At 38.5% G+C, this 18,096-nt stretch overlaps 2 protein-coding genes across 3 annotated transcripts in view; one reads left to right on the top strand and one right to left on the bottom strand.

Moving 5' to 3' along the window:
- Positions 1-18,096, bottom strand: part of LOC142097997 (uncharacterized) — a 1,069,021-nt gene that overhangs the window by 545,220 nt on the left and 505,705 nt on the right. The gene's annotated exons all lie outside the window — the stretch shown is intronic.
- The window catches only part of ATG10 (autophagy related 10), a 105,598-nt gene that overhangs the window by 6,952 nt on the left and 80,550 nt on the right, over positions 1-18,096 (top strand). For both annotated transcript variants that reach the window (XM_075180365.1, XM_075180375.1), the window contains exon 2: positions 11,886-12,016. In XM_075180365.1, the coding sequence (XP_075036466.1) occupies positions 11,897-12,016 (120 nt within the window). In that variant the 5' untranslated portion in view covers positions 11,886-11,896. The remainder of the gene's footprint in view (positions 1-11,885; positions 12,017-18,096) is intronic.

An 18,096-nucleotide genomic window follows, 5' to 3' on the forward strand; every position in this document is an offset into this window, starting at 1 on the left:
CATGAAAGCTCTCCGTATTGACCCCTAATGTATTTGTACATAGTAATCATATCTCCCCTTAGACGCCTCTTTTCTAAAGTAAACATGCCTAAACTGGCTAACCTTTCCTCATAACTTAATGACTCCATACCCTTTATCAATTTTGTCGCCCTTCTCTGAACCCTTTCTAGTTCCAAATTATCTTTTTTATAGAGTGGTGCCCAGAACTGTGCTGCATATTCAAGATGAGGTCTTACCAATGATTTATACAGTGGCAAAATTACACTGTCTTCCCTTGCATCTATGCCCATTTTTATGCATGCCAATACTTTGTTTGCCCTTGCAGCTGCTGCTTGACATTGAGCACTATTGCTAAGTCAACTGTCTACGAGCACTCCCAAATCCTTTTCCATTATAGATTCTCCCAAATTAATTCCATTTAATTTATAGATTGCGTTCTTGTTTTTGATCCCTGAATGCATAACCTTACATTTATCTGTGTTAAACCTCATATTCCATTTAGCCGCCCAATCCACCAGTTTATTTAAGTCCCTCTGTAGAGAAGCTACATCTTGCTCTGATTTTATTACCTCACAGAGTTTAGTGTCATCTGCAAAAATAGAAACTTTACTCTCTAAACAATCACCAAGGTCATTAATAAATATATTAAAAAGGAGTGGTCCCAGCACGGAACCTTGAGGTACTCCACTTAAGACTTTTGACCAATTAGAAAATGTTCCATTTATCACAACTCTCTGTTCCCTATTCTCTAACCAGTTTTCGATCCAAGTACAAATTTTGATTGTGACTTTGAAATAACAAATAACTGTACTTGCTTAACTAGATTTTGATTACATCTCTTTTATTAATGACCCACAGTGTCCTAAACAATGAAACTGAAATTCAAATGATCTTCTATAAAGATATAAATAGCAAGTATAGTATATACATTGCTAGATCTTCAGATGTTTGACACTGTACTTAGATTTGCTATATAGCAGAATGCCAATTATTGTATTATCAGCCAATCTTAACTAAGGCTAGCTATAATTGTAACATACTCATATCTTCGAATGAGAGATTAGCTTTATATATGATTTATTTAATTATGACTTACTATTTTACAATCACACTTTTCAGGAATGGTCCAAAATCATAAAAGTCCTATAGCTGTATGCATATGCAATATATATGTGTGTATATTTGAGACCGATCTGTAGATTGTTGCCTGTTTAGACTGCACACATGTCTACCACTTCCAGAGGAAAAGGTTCCACCATTTCTGAACATATTATAAATCAATTCAGACCTTTACATCTGAACTATAGAATTTTTTTTGTCAACCATACACATTTTTATTTTCTTACGATTCGATTAAAGATGTTTGGATGTTAAGAGCAGATTTTTTCTAGCTGCAGTGTCTTTCATTGGGATTACTGACAGAGTGGGCGATACAGATGGAATAATATCCCCACAGTTACAACCTTCTCTCAAATCAGTTGTGAATATTGGCTCTTTTGTACAGTTAGGCTAGGTTCACACAACAGGAAAACTTTACCAACAACCCACTTTATCAGCGACAGGCAGAAAAAAATGTCCCGATCAGCTTGCTGATTCATTGAGTAAACACTGTACACAATTAACTTCAGATCTGTGCTCTTCATCTGTCGTAACCATTGGCTGAAAGTGACAGCTGTCCTGAGCAAGTGGGCTTCCTTTAACCTGCCAGGACCTGCTTCTTGATACTCCAACCTGGGTACATTTACTCTGGTAAGTGTACCAGCTGTCTCAATTCTGCAGAGTGCATACACACTGCAAAATTGGAACGACATTGTTCCACCATTAAACGAGATTGTCAGTTCAGGTTGAAAAACAATTTCATGTGCTTTCGAACGATAATTGCTCATCGTTCCAGGAACACACTACTGGGCTAATCAGTTGTTTATCGTCTGATTGGCCCGATAATTGACTGAAAACACAGTAGTGTGTACTCCGCCCAGGGGCGGTGCTAGGGTTCTCGGCGCACTAGGCAAAATTTCGCTGCCGCCCGCGCCCCCCGAACCCCGAACACACTACATTAAAAAAAAAATCGAATTCACTTACCTTTTCTTCCTCTATCTGCTCCTCGCGATGCATGCTGAGAGGGGAGAGGAGGGGGGAATAACTTTATTCACACTGTCTGTCAGTGACAGACAGTGTGATACCTCAGAGGCGCTGCCGGACAGACTATCACATGATCACTGACGTCTGTCAGTGATCATGCGGACATTGAAAAACAGCTGTGCATCTCTCTCGTGCCGCCGACTAGATTAGAAAATCTAGTCGGCGGCGCCCTGCAGGTCCCGGCGCCCTAGGCAACTGCCTAAGGTTGCCTAATGGGAGCGCCGGGCCTGACTCCGCCTTAGACAGCTTTATCTTGTAGTTTTTGTGTTTTAAGGAAGTCAAACTATTCCCATTTCCATTTACAAAACAAATGCACTATTGGTGTGGAGACAGGGTTTTCTGATGACGTAATATTTATTAATTATACCAATCACTTACTACCAACACTAATTTGTAGTTTAATGATGCATTTACATTTCTAGTATTTCTCAATTAGAGCTGGTGCATAAAAATTCACTTTTATGTTTTCAAAATGCAATCACACAACAAAATAAATACAAAGAAACTAAAATGGTACTGTATATCCAAGGACATTTCCATCAATCAATGTCTGCTAGATGGGTTGGGTATGGTTTAACGATGACGACATTCAGACAAGCTTCAGACAAGCTTCAGACCTACAAAAAAAGTGTCCTCAATCAGAACAAAATTTTGAAAGCTATTCTTGAATTTTGCCACTTAAGAATAATTATTGTATTTATATAGCGCTTTTATCCCAATAGGACTCAAATTGGTTTACATTTAAAAAAATCCACCACACTTATTAAAAATCATCCAGTGCCCTGGGAGTCTCTTCTGAGAGATTTGTTTGAACTATTGGAGAGTTAAGGATTCTTCCACCTCTCTCTCTTTCTAAGTGGCACAGTACATATGGAGAGAAGGTAACCCAACTCTTTATTATAGTCTAAATGTTTTCATCACACAGCTTGTCTAAGTGTAGTTAAATTGAGAATGTATTATTTCTCACTACTTTGTGTACCCTTATAAATTTTGCATTGTTTTGGGGTGCGACATTCCGGAGCTTGTTGGCAAATTTTAGCTTGGGGAGAGAGGGTGGACTTGCCCAGCCCAAGGTAGCCCATGATGGGACTTGTCCCTGGGGGTGCAGATGCCCCCCAGCCTAGCCTGCCCCTGAACATATTTCTTTTGGTATCATTGTGAAATATCTTTCTATTTAAAAGGTATTGTATAAAGGCAAAATTTGAAGAAAGAAATAAATAGGTGTCTAAATCTTTTCATAGTGAGATATTTTTACACATTTACTTCGAACCTAACCCTAGAAATCTTCTCCTCAAAAATGATTTCTCTAGTTCTGATTACAGGTATATCAATGTGTTTAGTATGTAAAGCGCGATAGATATACGGCTTATAATTAAAGTTACATTTTGTTTTTATAGTTTTACTTTGCAAAGTGTATTATTTATTAAATGTAGGCCACTGTTAAAAATTATGCTGGATATACCAGTGCTGATAGGCAGGGAAGATCTGAGATGGCAACAAGAGTCTACCCATACTGAGGACACAGCGGGAGCCCGGCAACCATGAGGTGGGGTAAATAAATGGCATCTGAGCACAAAACTGTCTGCAAATGTATATTTACCATTAGAAGGTGGCACTGGGGTTAATAATGTCAGCCACAGAGAGACTGATCCTATTGCTTGGCCTGAGTGTCAGGCAAAAGAGTTTGTGTCTATTCAAGCCATACACGTTGCCAAACTTGCCGAGCACTACTGACACCTGTTGGAACAGTAAGACTATGATGGCATAAACAGGCTGAAGGTTAAATTAACCAACATGTCAAATTATAATACAATCGGTTGTGATTTGATGATTATTGCAGTTCTCGTCTATTTTCTAATATTGCTCTTAACGTATGCGTCCAACTTTAGCACTTCTGTTGTGGAACTGAAACAATTGTCACTGTTTATTTTTTCTTTCAGACAGTTGATTAAAGAATGCTATATTGTTTATTGTATTAAATACAATGTTGGTGGTGTTTTGTTTTTGTTTTTTTTCAATTTAATGAATATAACGTATTGGTAAAGGCTGTCGATGAAACTGCTCAGAAATGCTTACGGTTCTTATAATAATGTCTAATACAAAAGCAATTAACAAATCTATACTGTAGGTTAAGGGAAATCGATTTTTAAGGGTCTAAATCCAGTAAATGTATGCTCTTAGGGCGAGGTCACATGGGCATTTTAGAACCACGCCCTTATGAGAACATCAGAGGTGCAGGCAGTGGGATCCTTGAAACCGGTGCCTGTGCAAATATCAGCTCATGTCTTGCTCCATTTTAGCAAATTCTGATTAAAAGCACTGAATGAGTTCTAAAGATACATACACCTTATTTAATTTAAAAAAATGTAAAAAACAGGCTTTCATGTGGTTATTCTCTGTAATGACCCAAGCGGCATCGGTATAAGTAATTCATGATCAGTTGGAATACAGTTGGCACAGCTAGTTTAACTTTCAGATAGGTTGTGAGTGTAACAAAATCAAGTTGTCCTTGAGATTTTCTGTTTGTAAATCTGGACATGCAGAATTTACATTTACACATAGATGAGTTCTTACCCAGTTTCAGAATTACACTGGTGAACAAGGGCAGGGATTGGCATCAGAAGTATTACACAGCACCCAGTGGGGAGTCATAGTTTCTAGTGATCGGTATTGACTAATTTACTACATGTCAGATAATACCTGCCTCTATTATTTTGATGTTGGTCCCTGTCTCCAGTTCAGCAAATGTAACACAGTGTTGAAATCTCAGGATTAGAAGTTCCCACCTCTTGTAACACCATGTGAACAGTTTGGAGACCCATATTATACAATGTATGTGAAAGGTCAGGAGGAGTATTTCTGGTCTGGTATGGGAAATAGAAGGCAGTCGACATGTTTAGGGAAAGCTATATGGCGATTCAGAGAATTGTGCAAATACCACACTTTGTGAACAATGTAAGCAATGTCCTTTTATAATTTCATCGGCCCTTAATGCACTTACACTGTATACATCCTGTTCAATTCAGATGGCTGTGGGCTACTGCACATTATTGTTGTCTGTTGTTAAATAAGCCCCAATGTGTCCAATATAAACAGCAGATATTACAGTCACCTGTTGTGTCAGACGTTTCTAGCACATTATTCTGGATGTCTGCCATATGGAGGGTTTTCTATATATGGAGTTATCAATGTTTAAAACATAAATACATATATTCAAAAGGAAACTCATACCATGTTTTCTGTTAATATTGTGTGTATAGATAATGAGAGATGCACAAGGCCGTCAACAAAATTGCATCAACATACATCTTCTCACTTGTCTCAAAATATCCCCCGACTCTACACCTCCGTTCTGCACAAGATCTGCGTCTCTCTTTCACTCTCATCACATCCTCCCATTCCCGGTTACAGGACTTTTTTTCTGGCTGGACCCACTTTGTGTAATTTCTTCCCTCGCACAGTAAGACTTTCCTCTAGTCTTAAAACCTTCAAGCGTTCTCTGAAAATCCACCTCTTCAGACAAGCTTATAATATTCCTCCACCAGCATCTTAATCTCCCTAGATTACCCTATTGCCACCCTATACACAGCTAAAACAAGACAACAACGCTCTGACCAACATTGCTGTGTGACTAATCGCACAGCCCACTCAATACCTTTTACCATTGCATTGTAGCTGGTCCAATGTGCAATATGATGTGATGTAGCACATGCCCCTGTGTTTCAAACTTCCATTGTCCCATAGATTGTAAGCTTGCGAGCAGGGTTCTCTTACCTCTCTGTCTGTATGTATTGCCCAGTATTGTCTTATAAATGTCTGTTCCCAATTGTAAAGCGCTACGGAATTTGCTGGCGCTATATAAATAAATGATGATGATGATGATGCATGCAATAGTAAATGTTCAATAGAAATTATTTTCATGTTAAACAATTGAGGTATGTACAGAGATAAAAAGTGCTATATATAGCCCAATGATTTGTGGTCTCTAATGAGAAGTTCTAATGAATTTCTATAAAAATGTTATGAATATTGATTCAATATATAAATCAAAATATACATTGATAAGGAAACCGATATAATGTTTCTTTGGCACTATAAATTCACTTAAGCTTGAGATCACTAAATATTATTACAAGACCATTGACTATTAATAAAATCTAATTCTATGAATAATGTAAACTTTAAATGTGTCCAGATCAAAATTTTCATTTTCCCCTTCTGCATATTAAAGGACAATTCTGCCCAAAATTGAAAATGGTCGACAGGAATGACGATTTTAGAGATATGTCCCACACTCTTCTGGCTGGGTCTAACACAGTCTTTTTTTCCCCCCCAAAAAGCAGTTTTTCCATCTACAACATACTGTCAGCGGGTGCATACAAGTGCGTATGGGTGATTGGGTACGTGCAGAGAGCCTGAATGCCTGACTCCAGTAAAGTAACTTTTGGGGATTGGGTTTCACTTAAGATGTTCCACTCAAAACGGATTTTTTTTTTTTCTTTAAGTTACTATCTTAAAAATCCAGTGAGATTATCTCAGAAGTTTTAGTCTCCTGGTTTTGAAGGGATCCGTTTAAGATGTGGGAAAATGAACAACCTTTTAGCACAGTGTGACTGCTTTTGTACTCTGTGCTTAACTTTTGTATATAAAGAGCCTGATTAATGTTCAGACGCAACCGGCACACAATTTGCGTATAAAAGAAAAGAACGAAACTTGAATGTAGTTCTGACTGTATTCAAATCCAAGCGGATCTTAAGATATGGTTCCATTTAAATCTGGGTGTAAGTACGCTCTGCCGAAACTTTTTGCCATATGTTAACGGACTGAACAAACTACAGTATAAGCACAAGCATATATGCAACATAAGATCACGTCAGAATGTGTTCACAAAAATTCTATTCTATAATAAATTCTAAACTGTATAATCCTCAATTAAAAGATGGATTATTAAAACTTTTTTTCATTAAATTCAAAAACTTTAGATAATAATGTATACTCTACATCGAATGTGTTTTTATGGTCTATCTTGTTTGCATACAGTTGTTCTGTGCTAGTTAGTGGCATGCATACGTTCAGTTTTTTAATACAAAGGCAATGCTGTGCCAGTCATCACTATTTATCGTCATTTACACCTGCCCTGTGGCTAGTGCAAATTATACAGCTGAAGCGAGCGTACTTATGAGAAAATGTGCATAGATTTCTTACCGTAATAGCTGGCAATATGTGCATCTGAATATTAAGGTGCTGCATTGAATCTGCTCCTACGGTGGAGGTTCAATTAATCGCAAAGTGCGCAGGATCATCATGCGATGTACTCCTGCACACTTTTCCAGTTAATACGGTACTGAAATCTTTGGTTTTTTGAGGTGCAAGCAAACATAAGCAAAAATTTCAGGTCAAACATCACCAATAGACTTTCACCCCTAAGGAGTGTTATATTTGAGCTGAAGGCATATTTCTACAGCATTCTAACTGCAAAGATCTAAACAACATTGGTGGCCATTATCGGCAACAGGACATTTGAATTCAGCACCCTCAGGTAATGGCAGTATTCCTGAGTTATCCGATCACAGAGGTCATAACTTGCAAACTCCCAGTGTGGGTCACATTGGTATGCAATTGGAGTTTCATGACAGTTCTTGGTATATTGATCTTAATGGTTGTAAATCCTCTACATGGATAATAACGTTATGTGATTGCAGCTTTGAACCACTAAAGCTTATTTGGGACTTTCGTATCCATACTTCACATTAGGAATCGTATGACTGTTCTTGTTATACTGTTTTACCATTATGCCTTTCACATAGTTGATATCCTGAATTCTATAGTTCTAGAAGTGCATAACTCTGCTTTGCTACCACTGATTGAATTATATTATTTTGGGTTGTCAAACACTATTTATTTATGCTGTGTGATATTTTACATGTGTTTTGTTTTGTTTTTTTTGACCAGTACATTTTAAAATAGTTTTAATTTCATGTGTTGCCAGACAATTCTACCAGTAGGTTCTGTTCTAACTTGGTAGTACACACGCATGGATAGATAGATAGACATACGGATATATATGTGTGTGTGTGTGTGTATGTGTATATATAATTATATATATTATTATTATTATTGTATTTTATACATATAATCTGTAGTTTATTTTTAAATGTTTTGAAGCAATATAAATAATTAACTTATAAGTTTGGTTAGGTTAAATAAAGGGGATAACTAGCAATATCCCTTTAAATGGCTGCTTGTGAATATTGTTTACTTTTTTTTCGTTTTTTTGTTTTTTTTTAAATATTTTTAATTTTGATATTTTTTAGCGTGCAAATTATTGTTCGACTTAACTTTGAGCAACAAAAGTGCCATACATTTTTAAAATTGTTAGTGGCAATTCCCCCAGGTGTTGCTTATGTAACCCCCTGTCACTGTGTGTAGTATGAGGTGCAAAGGGTACACAGTGCACCTCCTTCTCAAGCCCTCGCTAGCTGATGGGCATGGGTGTAGATGATCAGGGGGTCCCTGCACATGCAGGTGTTTCTCTGTAGTTAGTGGGACACAGGTGATGTCACTTTGGTGCAGTGTAATAGAAGTCACAATAATTTGGGCGCCAGACCATCTCTATGACAAACTCAACTCTTTATTTACACTCCTCTTCCTCCAGCACGATAATCATAATGGTTGCAGCAATAAAGAAAAATATATACATCTCCTTACTCTCTCCTGCACAGTTCTTAATGTTATCCAGATGTTAAATAACATCATTTACATGTCTCTTGTACTCCATACTCACTGCAGATCACCCTTTCTGCAGGGGCACTCGCATGGATGCTAACAGGCAGGCAGCTTCTCCTCCATGCAGCTCTGACACACTCTGTGTACCTCTCAACTGCAGCTCATCCCTCCTCTGCGGGGATGATGTCTCCTGTGCTCTGACACTTCACTCTGTGTACTCTCAGCCTCAGGATCTGACAATACAGCTACCTTGCCTCTTGTAGCAACCCTCACTCCAGGGCCTCTTCCATGCAAAGTGTCCCCCTCTCTCTTGGGTTATCTATAGTGGCATGGAGTTCTCCCCCTCATTCCTTGCCCTGGCTCAGTCACCACGCTCAGACAGCCAGGCAATGCTGGGGGAGCCTGGGAGCTTCCACCCCACACTCTCCCAGGTCCCCAGCTACCATCTCTCCTCTCCTGTGTCTCCTCTCTCTCTCTTCTCTATCCCCCTCTTAAATGACAGCCCCTCTTTCCTCTCACAGGCTGACCTGGGTTATCACCATGGTAACCAGTTTATGTAACTTTTTATAAACTTCTAGCTTACCCTCTAGGTGACCCCTCCTGTATTCACCGAGGTAAAGGTTTAACTAAAACACCACTAGGGGGGTGTTACACTTATATTTCTTAAATGTCAAGTTGTGGTCCTGTCAATGAGCCTATCTCATTTGCTTAAGTCCTCCACCCATTTTGTGTCTGGGCAGAGGAAATGACAATTTGCACACCCTACTATATAATTACGCTACTAACTGAAACCTTTATCTTTCAAGCTACTTTCATAAATGTTCCCTAATATGTCCTTTGTATAACGTATATATGATTTGCCTGTAAAAAGCAGGTTTACATAATAAAGCAAGGCGTTGTACTGCAGCTTCCCAGGCCTCTGCTTGTGAAAGAACAAAACGTACCGCTTTAAGAACATCGGGTTTCAGTTTGCTAATAATGATGTACATAAAGCCTAATCTAATTGCACGGGCAAAAATTACTTTGTACAAACCACAGGGTAAAAAGTTGATCCATATGGGGCAGGCGTTTGTTTTGCCCAAACACTGAATATAGGCATACTTTTGGAATAATACCTGTGCGGTCAGAAGAAAACTGAGAGCTGGATAAGGCTTGTTTTTAAATTTGCCCTTTTAAGCAAACATGTGAATTTATATTTTCTTATAGTATATCTTGGTAGCTAACAAAGTGGAATGTATATGCTAGACTAGCTTTATACAATAGGTAAACCCATGGACTATGTTTGCTACTTCTGTGCCTGTTATCTGTTATATTTTTATTTCATTCTAGAGCACACTATGCCTCAAATGACATCATATCCCATCCTAAATGATGGGCCCCAAGCTACTGTATTATATGAGGATTATCACCACTTAATAAGATTGACGGGAGCCCTGAGAGGAGATAAGTAAATTGTGGGGAAGAGACACATGGGACTGACCTGGAGGAGTTCCAGGATTTTGTAAGGCTAGGTTATAATGGAAGACAGAGGCTGCATTGATGCCTCTGTCTTAAATTATAACCTACACTTAGACCTTCATATTTCAGGTTGTATGAAGCCATCATGACTGTTTCTATTAAGAAACAGTTTGAAAAATAGTTAAAGCCGATCACTTGATGAATCGGCTAGAAATCGCTTTGTCTGGCTGGGTCTTCCGTTTTTTTACTTCAGTGGTGAGCATTGAATTGTTTTTTGTTATTCAAGATTAAAAAAAATTGTCTGAATTTAAGTCAACTGTTGTATTAAAGTAATTTTATCGTTTTCCAATAAGCATTGTCTAAGCGATTTGTGTTTCCAAAGCACAAAGTAATTTATTTTAGCAGATGCAAAATTTTAGCTGTTCAATACATAATTATAATACAGTACAGCCAATACCAAATATAAACATAAACATTCCACCGCGCCCTTCGCTGCGCTAAGCTGCGTTCCGCTGGTACCAGCTTACAGTACTTCACTCCAGAATACTGTGGTCAGAGATGACTGGGCTAAAACCAGCTAGAGCTGTATTATATACACTCAGTGTTACAGTGAAAACAATGCAGATTGTGTGGCTTGCTTCTATTGGTCCAGGTATCAGGAAGGTCCAGTGTGCTGCAGGTCATAGGCCAGTTCAAACCAAAATATCCAAAGGTGGGGGTCATCTCTCCAGGGGTTGTGCTCTGACTTTCCCGCCAAGACTCCAGTTTCAACTAGTCTATTAGCATTTTACAGTTGGTATCACTCTGATCATTTATTCCCTAACATCAATAACTAGAGTATGCAATGTGCGATCTCTTCGGCAAATGAACCGGACACCTGCTGATGAATAGGGGATTAAAATGATACTAAACATGACGCAGTTCCTGCAACCTGAACCTCAAATAACACTAAAGTGTACATATAATCATAATATATCAACTAATAATAAACTTAAATACTATCTGCTCATTAATCACTGTGGAATGGAACCAATATAAATATGAAATATACAAATAACTAAATGTTAGAGTGCGAGTATGTGCGTATTTTATCGCGCTATGCCACGTGTTACGCGGCATACTGATCGCAATCGCACGGCAAAACAATATTAACCAATATACTTTCGTTCATCCGATTATACGACTCCGACAGTTGTCATTGGACCATTTGTGAACTGCTCTTTCAGCCTGCCCTCTGAATAACCAGATCTGAAATGCTAATCACATAAATTGGCTGCAGATTTGGTCAAGTTTGGCAACTTACTATTAATTCATTATTGATCATGAGTCATATTAGCTGTGTGGTTTTTTTTTTTGGTTTTTTTTTAATGTCTGTTTAATTTTGTATTGATGGAAATGTTGAAAAAAGGATGACTTTTTTTTTTTTCTCTAAATACAGGACTCTATGTTGTTTGTCATTCCATGTTTTATAGCCTTTCTGGTGGATTTGTTCAAAATATGTATTTTAAAATCAGTATTAAATTCCGTTATTAATATCCATTTTATTTATTTTCTTGCAGGTTCCTCCAATATGAATGCTGAAAGCAAGAATGACTTTGTTCTGGGAGAACAGAAATTCAGATACTTTTGCATGGAATTTTTGAAGCATTCCCAAAATATAGGGGATGGCTGGGAGTGGAAAAATCTTCAGGTAATGTCATCTTCATTCTGTTTTGCATTTGATTTCCACCTCCAGTCCAATGAACTGATTTATTTTTTTGCCACTATTTATTATTTAACCACAATACTTTGTGCTTTCATTTTTAGTACTGACCTTTCAAAAGGAATTCCACCCATAATGTATGATGGCTGGTTTCATTTAAAGGATATTTACACTTCAAATATAAGTTTATTGAAAACAGCTTAGTGACATTCACATACACAATATTGTTCCATTGTCCATTCTACAGCAGAATTTAAGGTATTCAAAATGATATTTAATCCTTAGGTAGGTTAGAAGATGGGATGTTACATCATTTGAAGGGTATGGGGCCTTCTTTTTAAGTAGAATGCCTGTCAGATTTCAGCCGTTGAATTATTATTTTCAGGGAATCCCTTCTAAGCACACATTTTAATACAGTGACCCCTCCCCCCCCCCCCCCCCCCCCCTTTCACTGCCATAAAGGATGTGGAGGGGGATTCCCTGTCATAGACATAGTGAGTGAAAGGATAGGAAACTCTAAAGATCTGTTCAACCAGAGCTATCGCATTTCTGCAGAAGAACTGTGCAAGGCTGCTGGATGAAACTAGCTGCGCATCCATAACTAACTGTGTGCCTGGTTCTTCCCCCGATTTCATGCATTCATTTACCAAACATTATAGACTTCATGTAGCGGTCTCAGCAGACACAACATTTGTCCTAAGGTATACTGTAGTTACCCCATTCCAGGAGTGAATTAACTACTTGGGTACTGGCCCATTAGTGGTAGGAGAGAAGAGAAGGAAAAAATGATATCTGTAATTTCATCCAGTGCAGCCTTGTCTCAGTCATTTGTACTGTATTATGTTTCATTATGTGGTATTTGTTATGCTGGGGAAGATTCAGAGGACACTGGAGGAAGGAAGGAGCCAACCTTGTATATTTCTGGTGAGACTTCTTACCTGTCTATCCTTTGGCTGACCCAGGCATTAACCCACTAGTGATGGCTTCCATGGAGGAAATCAAGGAATTAAAATGAACTGAAAAAAATAAAAAGTGTTATTAGGTAGAATGTTTCACAAAAGTTTTGATCTACCATGGGTCCTCCAGGCGTGCTGGGATGTTCATCATTTCTACGCTGAGTGCTGTTAGTACATTAGACTTTAGAGAGCTTCAGTGGATAGTCAGGGTAAGATGGAACATTTAATTTTAATGACATTTTCCATATAATATATTCTCCTTTTCCATTTATCTTTAAAGTTTAAAGGAGACACCCACCCAATTTTCTATTTTTATTTTACAGGTGAATGTCCCCTTCCCAAATGCTCACAGATTCATAAGGATCCCCACAGTTCTGAAGAAACTTGTTTTGTTTTGCTAATTACACCACTTTCACTGCACTGGAGACTTAGATATTAAAGCAATGTAAAAATTAAAGTAATATCAAGTTCAGTTGCCTAAGGGATAGCTTTGTCATTACAGTACCCATTACACCACTACTGAAGGAGAAAAGGTGACTTGGTTGTTGCCAGTGGTATAACCGTTTGATGTTGAGGGTGGTTTTATGCATGAAGCAACAATAATGACGTACCAGAAATGTTACATGACATAGTGCAATGTGAAGATGAAAGATCCTAGTGGTTACAGCAGATCCCAGAACTCCTAGATGGCAATGCTTCTCCTTGGTTCATTAGGACCCAGAGCTGCTACGAGGAAGGGCATAGATAAAGGCAAATTATACAATTTAATTTCCTTTAATGGCAGCTGTCACGAATGGCTAAACCTGAAGAATCTGAGAAAACAATGATATTGTGGGGCAGTTGGAAAGTTCAGATAAGCGTCCTGTAAATGTATTGATGTGAGGAGGTCTACTTTTTCTGTTGCGTTGGGAATAGACAATTGCAGACTAATTAAGGCAGTCATGGCTAACCTGCGACACTGCAGGTGTTGTGAAACTACAAGTTCCAGCAATAAGCTGCTATATATTGATAAAGGTCACAGGTTAGCCAACACTGAATTAAGGCATGCAAAACAAACGTATTCTGCACATAAATCGGGCATAGGCCCATCTGTATTCAACAAGGAGTGGATGTAAAGATATGTAATAACCATGGATCTAAGTACTCTCTGCTCTAACAGACAATACATGGCAAGATACGTCCAATACACACAAAAAATATTCAGTTAATGTCACCTGTTAGTAATATAGTCATTAATGATTAAAACAGTAAAAAATATCTACTGTACTTAAAATACAATTTTTACAGTTGCTTCTGACTGCACACATGTTCTAGCTTGTATATGCGACCATCATCACTATTAATCGGCACTTACACCAGACCTTGTCAAGTGATAACGACTGAAAAAATGGACCTTTTGAGATGGCCAAAGCTTGACTCGGATGCTGCATGCCCTCAAGCTTAGTATGCCCTTACTGTACATTGGCTACGTGCATACGCTCAGTCCCCTCCCGTTCCTAGCATTAAATCGTAGGTTGTAGTAAGGGTCCTTTGCGCTCAAAGATAAATTAGACGGTGCTTCTTTCTGCGGCGTATTTTTTGTTTCTGGGCATGCGCAGAGCGATTTTAAGCAAAATATGATGCGTATCAGCATTTACGTGCCTTTAATGAATCGGGCCCTCCATATGGAACAGTCTGGCATTCACAAACTCATAGTCTTCTGTGATCTAGAACTGTTTGATCGTCTTCTGACTGTTTCTCTACCACCAGAAATAGTTTGGAATTGAAGCAGGTGCCTCTCTGGTTGGTACTAGAGAATTGAGCATTTGTAAACTGCTGCGTGATGCCATAATTTACAGAGGGGATGATGAAGTTCATGATTTCACAGAGGCACTTTTCCTGGGAGCAACTTGAAACTCTATCTTCACTCTTTGTTTATGATGCCCTGAGCCCAATGATTGCATCGTCAGAGTCTAAGTCTCCGCAAACTTTGCAATCCAAGCACCCACCAAACCTGCTGGGGGCTGTGTTAGCCAGGAGTCACTGGGAGTTTTTCCATCATCTTCCCTCTATTCAGTGAAAGGAATGAAAGGGCTGCCTGGATGCATTTACTACATACTGTCTAGCAGGATGATATGTTTGGGCCTTTTAAAATGTCTTGAAGAAGCAGAAAACGCTGCCATCCAATGGCAAATGATACAATTCACTTTCTGTGACCTTCTGAATCATAACATCCAGTATGTCACTAAAAATATACCTCCCTTTAAAAGGGAGCTTAGTTATGTGACTTTTATACAGTTGATCTGCCGCAAAGGGATGCAGTCAGAGTGCTCTCCTATCCATTGTTGTTGAAGCTACACTTTTGTCAGAAAGTGTAATGGTATCCAATGATGCCCACTGTAGCCTCAGTTTTCTTCTGCTGTTGTAGCCCATCCACTTCAAGGTTCGATGCATTGTGCATAGAGATGGTCTTCTGCATAGCATGCATGGTTATTTGAATTGCTATCCCCGTCCATCAGCTTGAACCAGTCTGGCCATTCTCCTCTTACTTCTTTCATTAAAAAGGCATTTTCGCCCACATAACTGCTGCTCACTTTTGGGTATTTTTGCTCAGCATTCTCTGTTGTGCATGAAAACCTCGGGAAATCAGCAGTTTGAGATACTCAAACCATCCTGTCTAGCACCGACAGTCATGCCACAGTAAAAGTCGCTTAGATCACATTTCTTTCCCGTTCTGGTGTTTGGTCTGAACAACAACTGAACCTCTTGACCTTGTCTGTATGCTTTTATGCATCTAGTTGCTACCACATGATAAACTTATTGGATATTTTTATTTGTGAGCAGGTGTACCTAATAAAGTGGTCACTTAGTGTACACTGTGCTTGTGCTTGACTCTAGGCAGTTGTTGATTACCGGCAATCGTAGTATTACTGTAGACAATGGGGCTCTTACTGTAAAATGTGGTGTTTAGTGGTTTGTGTGAATGTGTTGGACACTGCAATGTGTGACGTTTGTAAATTTTTACATTTAGTTGCCCAAAGTAAATGTTTCAAAAGTCACTGGTGGATTATGAAAGGGGTGCTTGCAGAGTTAGCTCAGGGCAGGCTGTGTTAATGGGATTGTCAATTTTCTGGTCAAACTCTTAATTCCCACCTTGATATAGCACTCACCCCAATATGGCAGGTCCTCCCCTATACTCCTGTGGTCCGCCACTGCACTCCATCCCCCTCCTAGTGCAGACATCAATGCTGCTAATGCCCCTCTCCTGTCAACACCCGTTAATGAGACCTCAAGATTACATTTACGTTTTAATCCTGCAAATATGCCTGGGGTAAGATGGAGATAATATAAATAAATGATTTATATATATATATATATATATATATATATATATATATATATATATATATATATATATATATATATGAAAACAGGGATACTCTGCACTCTTCTATATTAAAAACAGGGAATGTTAGTTCCACATATTGCAATATATGTTAAGCTGACCAACTGACGCCAAAGTCTTCCCATTCTGGCCAGTCCTAACATGATCAAATGCTATGCTATGTTATCTGGGCTTAAGGCTTACCTGCACACAGCTTTTAAAGGCAAGGCTTTCCCAAGCACTAGCAGCCATGGGACACCTGGGATTCACCTGACTCAAGTTGGAATTAATAAATGTAAAGAATGTAGAAAATGGGGTGCAAGAGTTATGGGACTTACATTATATAAACAAAAACAGACATAGATTCTCTGCACTCACCATGTACAAACTGGGGTGCAAGAGGGGGTTGCCCACATTTTATAGACAAGGAAACAGGGATACTCTGCACTCTCCAAACACATAATTAATGCTATACCAAGTACTGTTCTATATTAAAAACAGGGAATGTTAGTTCCACATATGTTTTTGTGTGTGTGTGTGTGTGTGTATATGTGTGTATGTGTGTGTGTATATATGTATATATATGTATGTATATATATATATATATATATATATATATATTTACACTGTATATTGTAATGAACTTGTAGTATGCTGTTTGTTGTGTATCTTTACACAATCAGGGTGAAGTTACTGTTTGTTCTAATGAATCCGAGCTAAAAATTGTTTGGTGTCAGTGTTTGAAAGTGCTCAAAAAAGTTTGTGGAACGGAGGACCATGGTTTGAGAATAGTTTAAAGCCAATGGCCATTTTAATGCATCACTGGTCGAAGTAGTTTCTTTTACCCTGCAAATGTTAAAGTGCTTTCAGTCTTTGATTCCATTGTCAGACCCGCTTGTACTGATACTTATTCCATTTCCAGCCACAAGTGTGCTGGGCTCAGTACAGCACCATGTAGTTGTGTGGCTCAGTGTGTCATCCATAACGGCAAAAGCCCAATTAACACCCATGTCGAATCTAAATCAGATTGTTCACCTGTAAGTGTCAGATTATCAGTTATGAGCTCATCAGCTGGAGAGAATTAAATACACTGCATGGTTTGAGTGTACAAATAAAACTCTGCTTTATTAGTTACAAGTCCCTATCTATATAGCAAAAATCACATATTACTGAAAACTATGCCCCAAAAGGTTTTAACCACTCATGTTCCCTTCACACAGATGTTAGTATATTCTCTCATTATCAACAGGAAAACTCCCCAGGGGGAGGAAGCTGGTTTATCTCCTGTCTGGTATGTCCAAGGTTATAAGCATAGCCTTGCAAATAATGAATTACTCCTACAAAACAGGTGCATCTAATTTGTATTTAAGCTATAAGGCAACAAGATGGCGTCAGCTTGGCAAAATCACATTTCTCATTTCCCATCTTTTTATTCATTATTTGCCCTAACACTACCTATCAGAGATCACATTCTTGCTGTCGCTTTTAATGGGTACTTATACGCATACACCCTTCTAACAGAACATATGAATAGGATTGCCTGAAACTGGATACATAGAACAACCCATCCCCCATCAATAACAAGTCCATGATCTCTCTTCTAGCTGATAGATGGTCAATAAGTTGACAACCGTCTTGCACCCGCTGCATGTCCTGATGTCAGATCTTGACATATATCAGTGAACATGAGAGGCTCTGGGGCCTCTTGTGCTTCCTCCTTGTCTTTTAACCATGGATTTTTTTAGGGA

The sequence above is a fragment of the Mixophyes fleayi genome, chromosome 1 (genome assembly GCF_038048845.1).
Source record: "Mixophyes fleayi isolate aMixFle1 chromosome 1, aMixFle1.hap1, whole genome shotgun sequence".
Taxonomy (NCBI): domain Eukaryota; kingdom Metazoa; phylum Chordata; class Amphibia; order Anura; family Limnodynastidae; genus Mixophyes; species Mixophyes fleayi.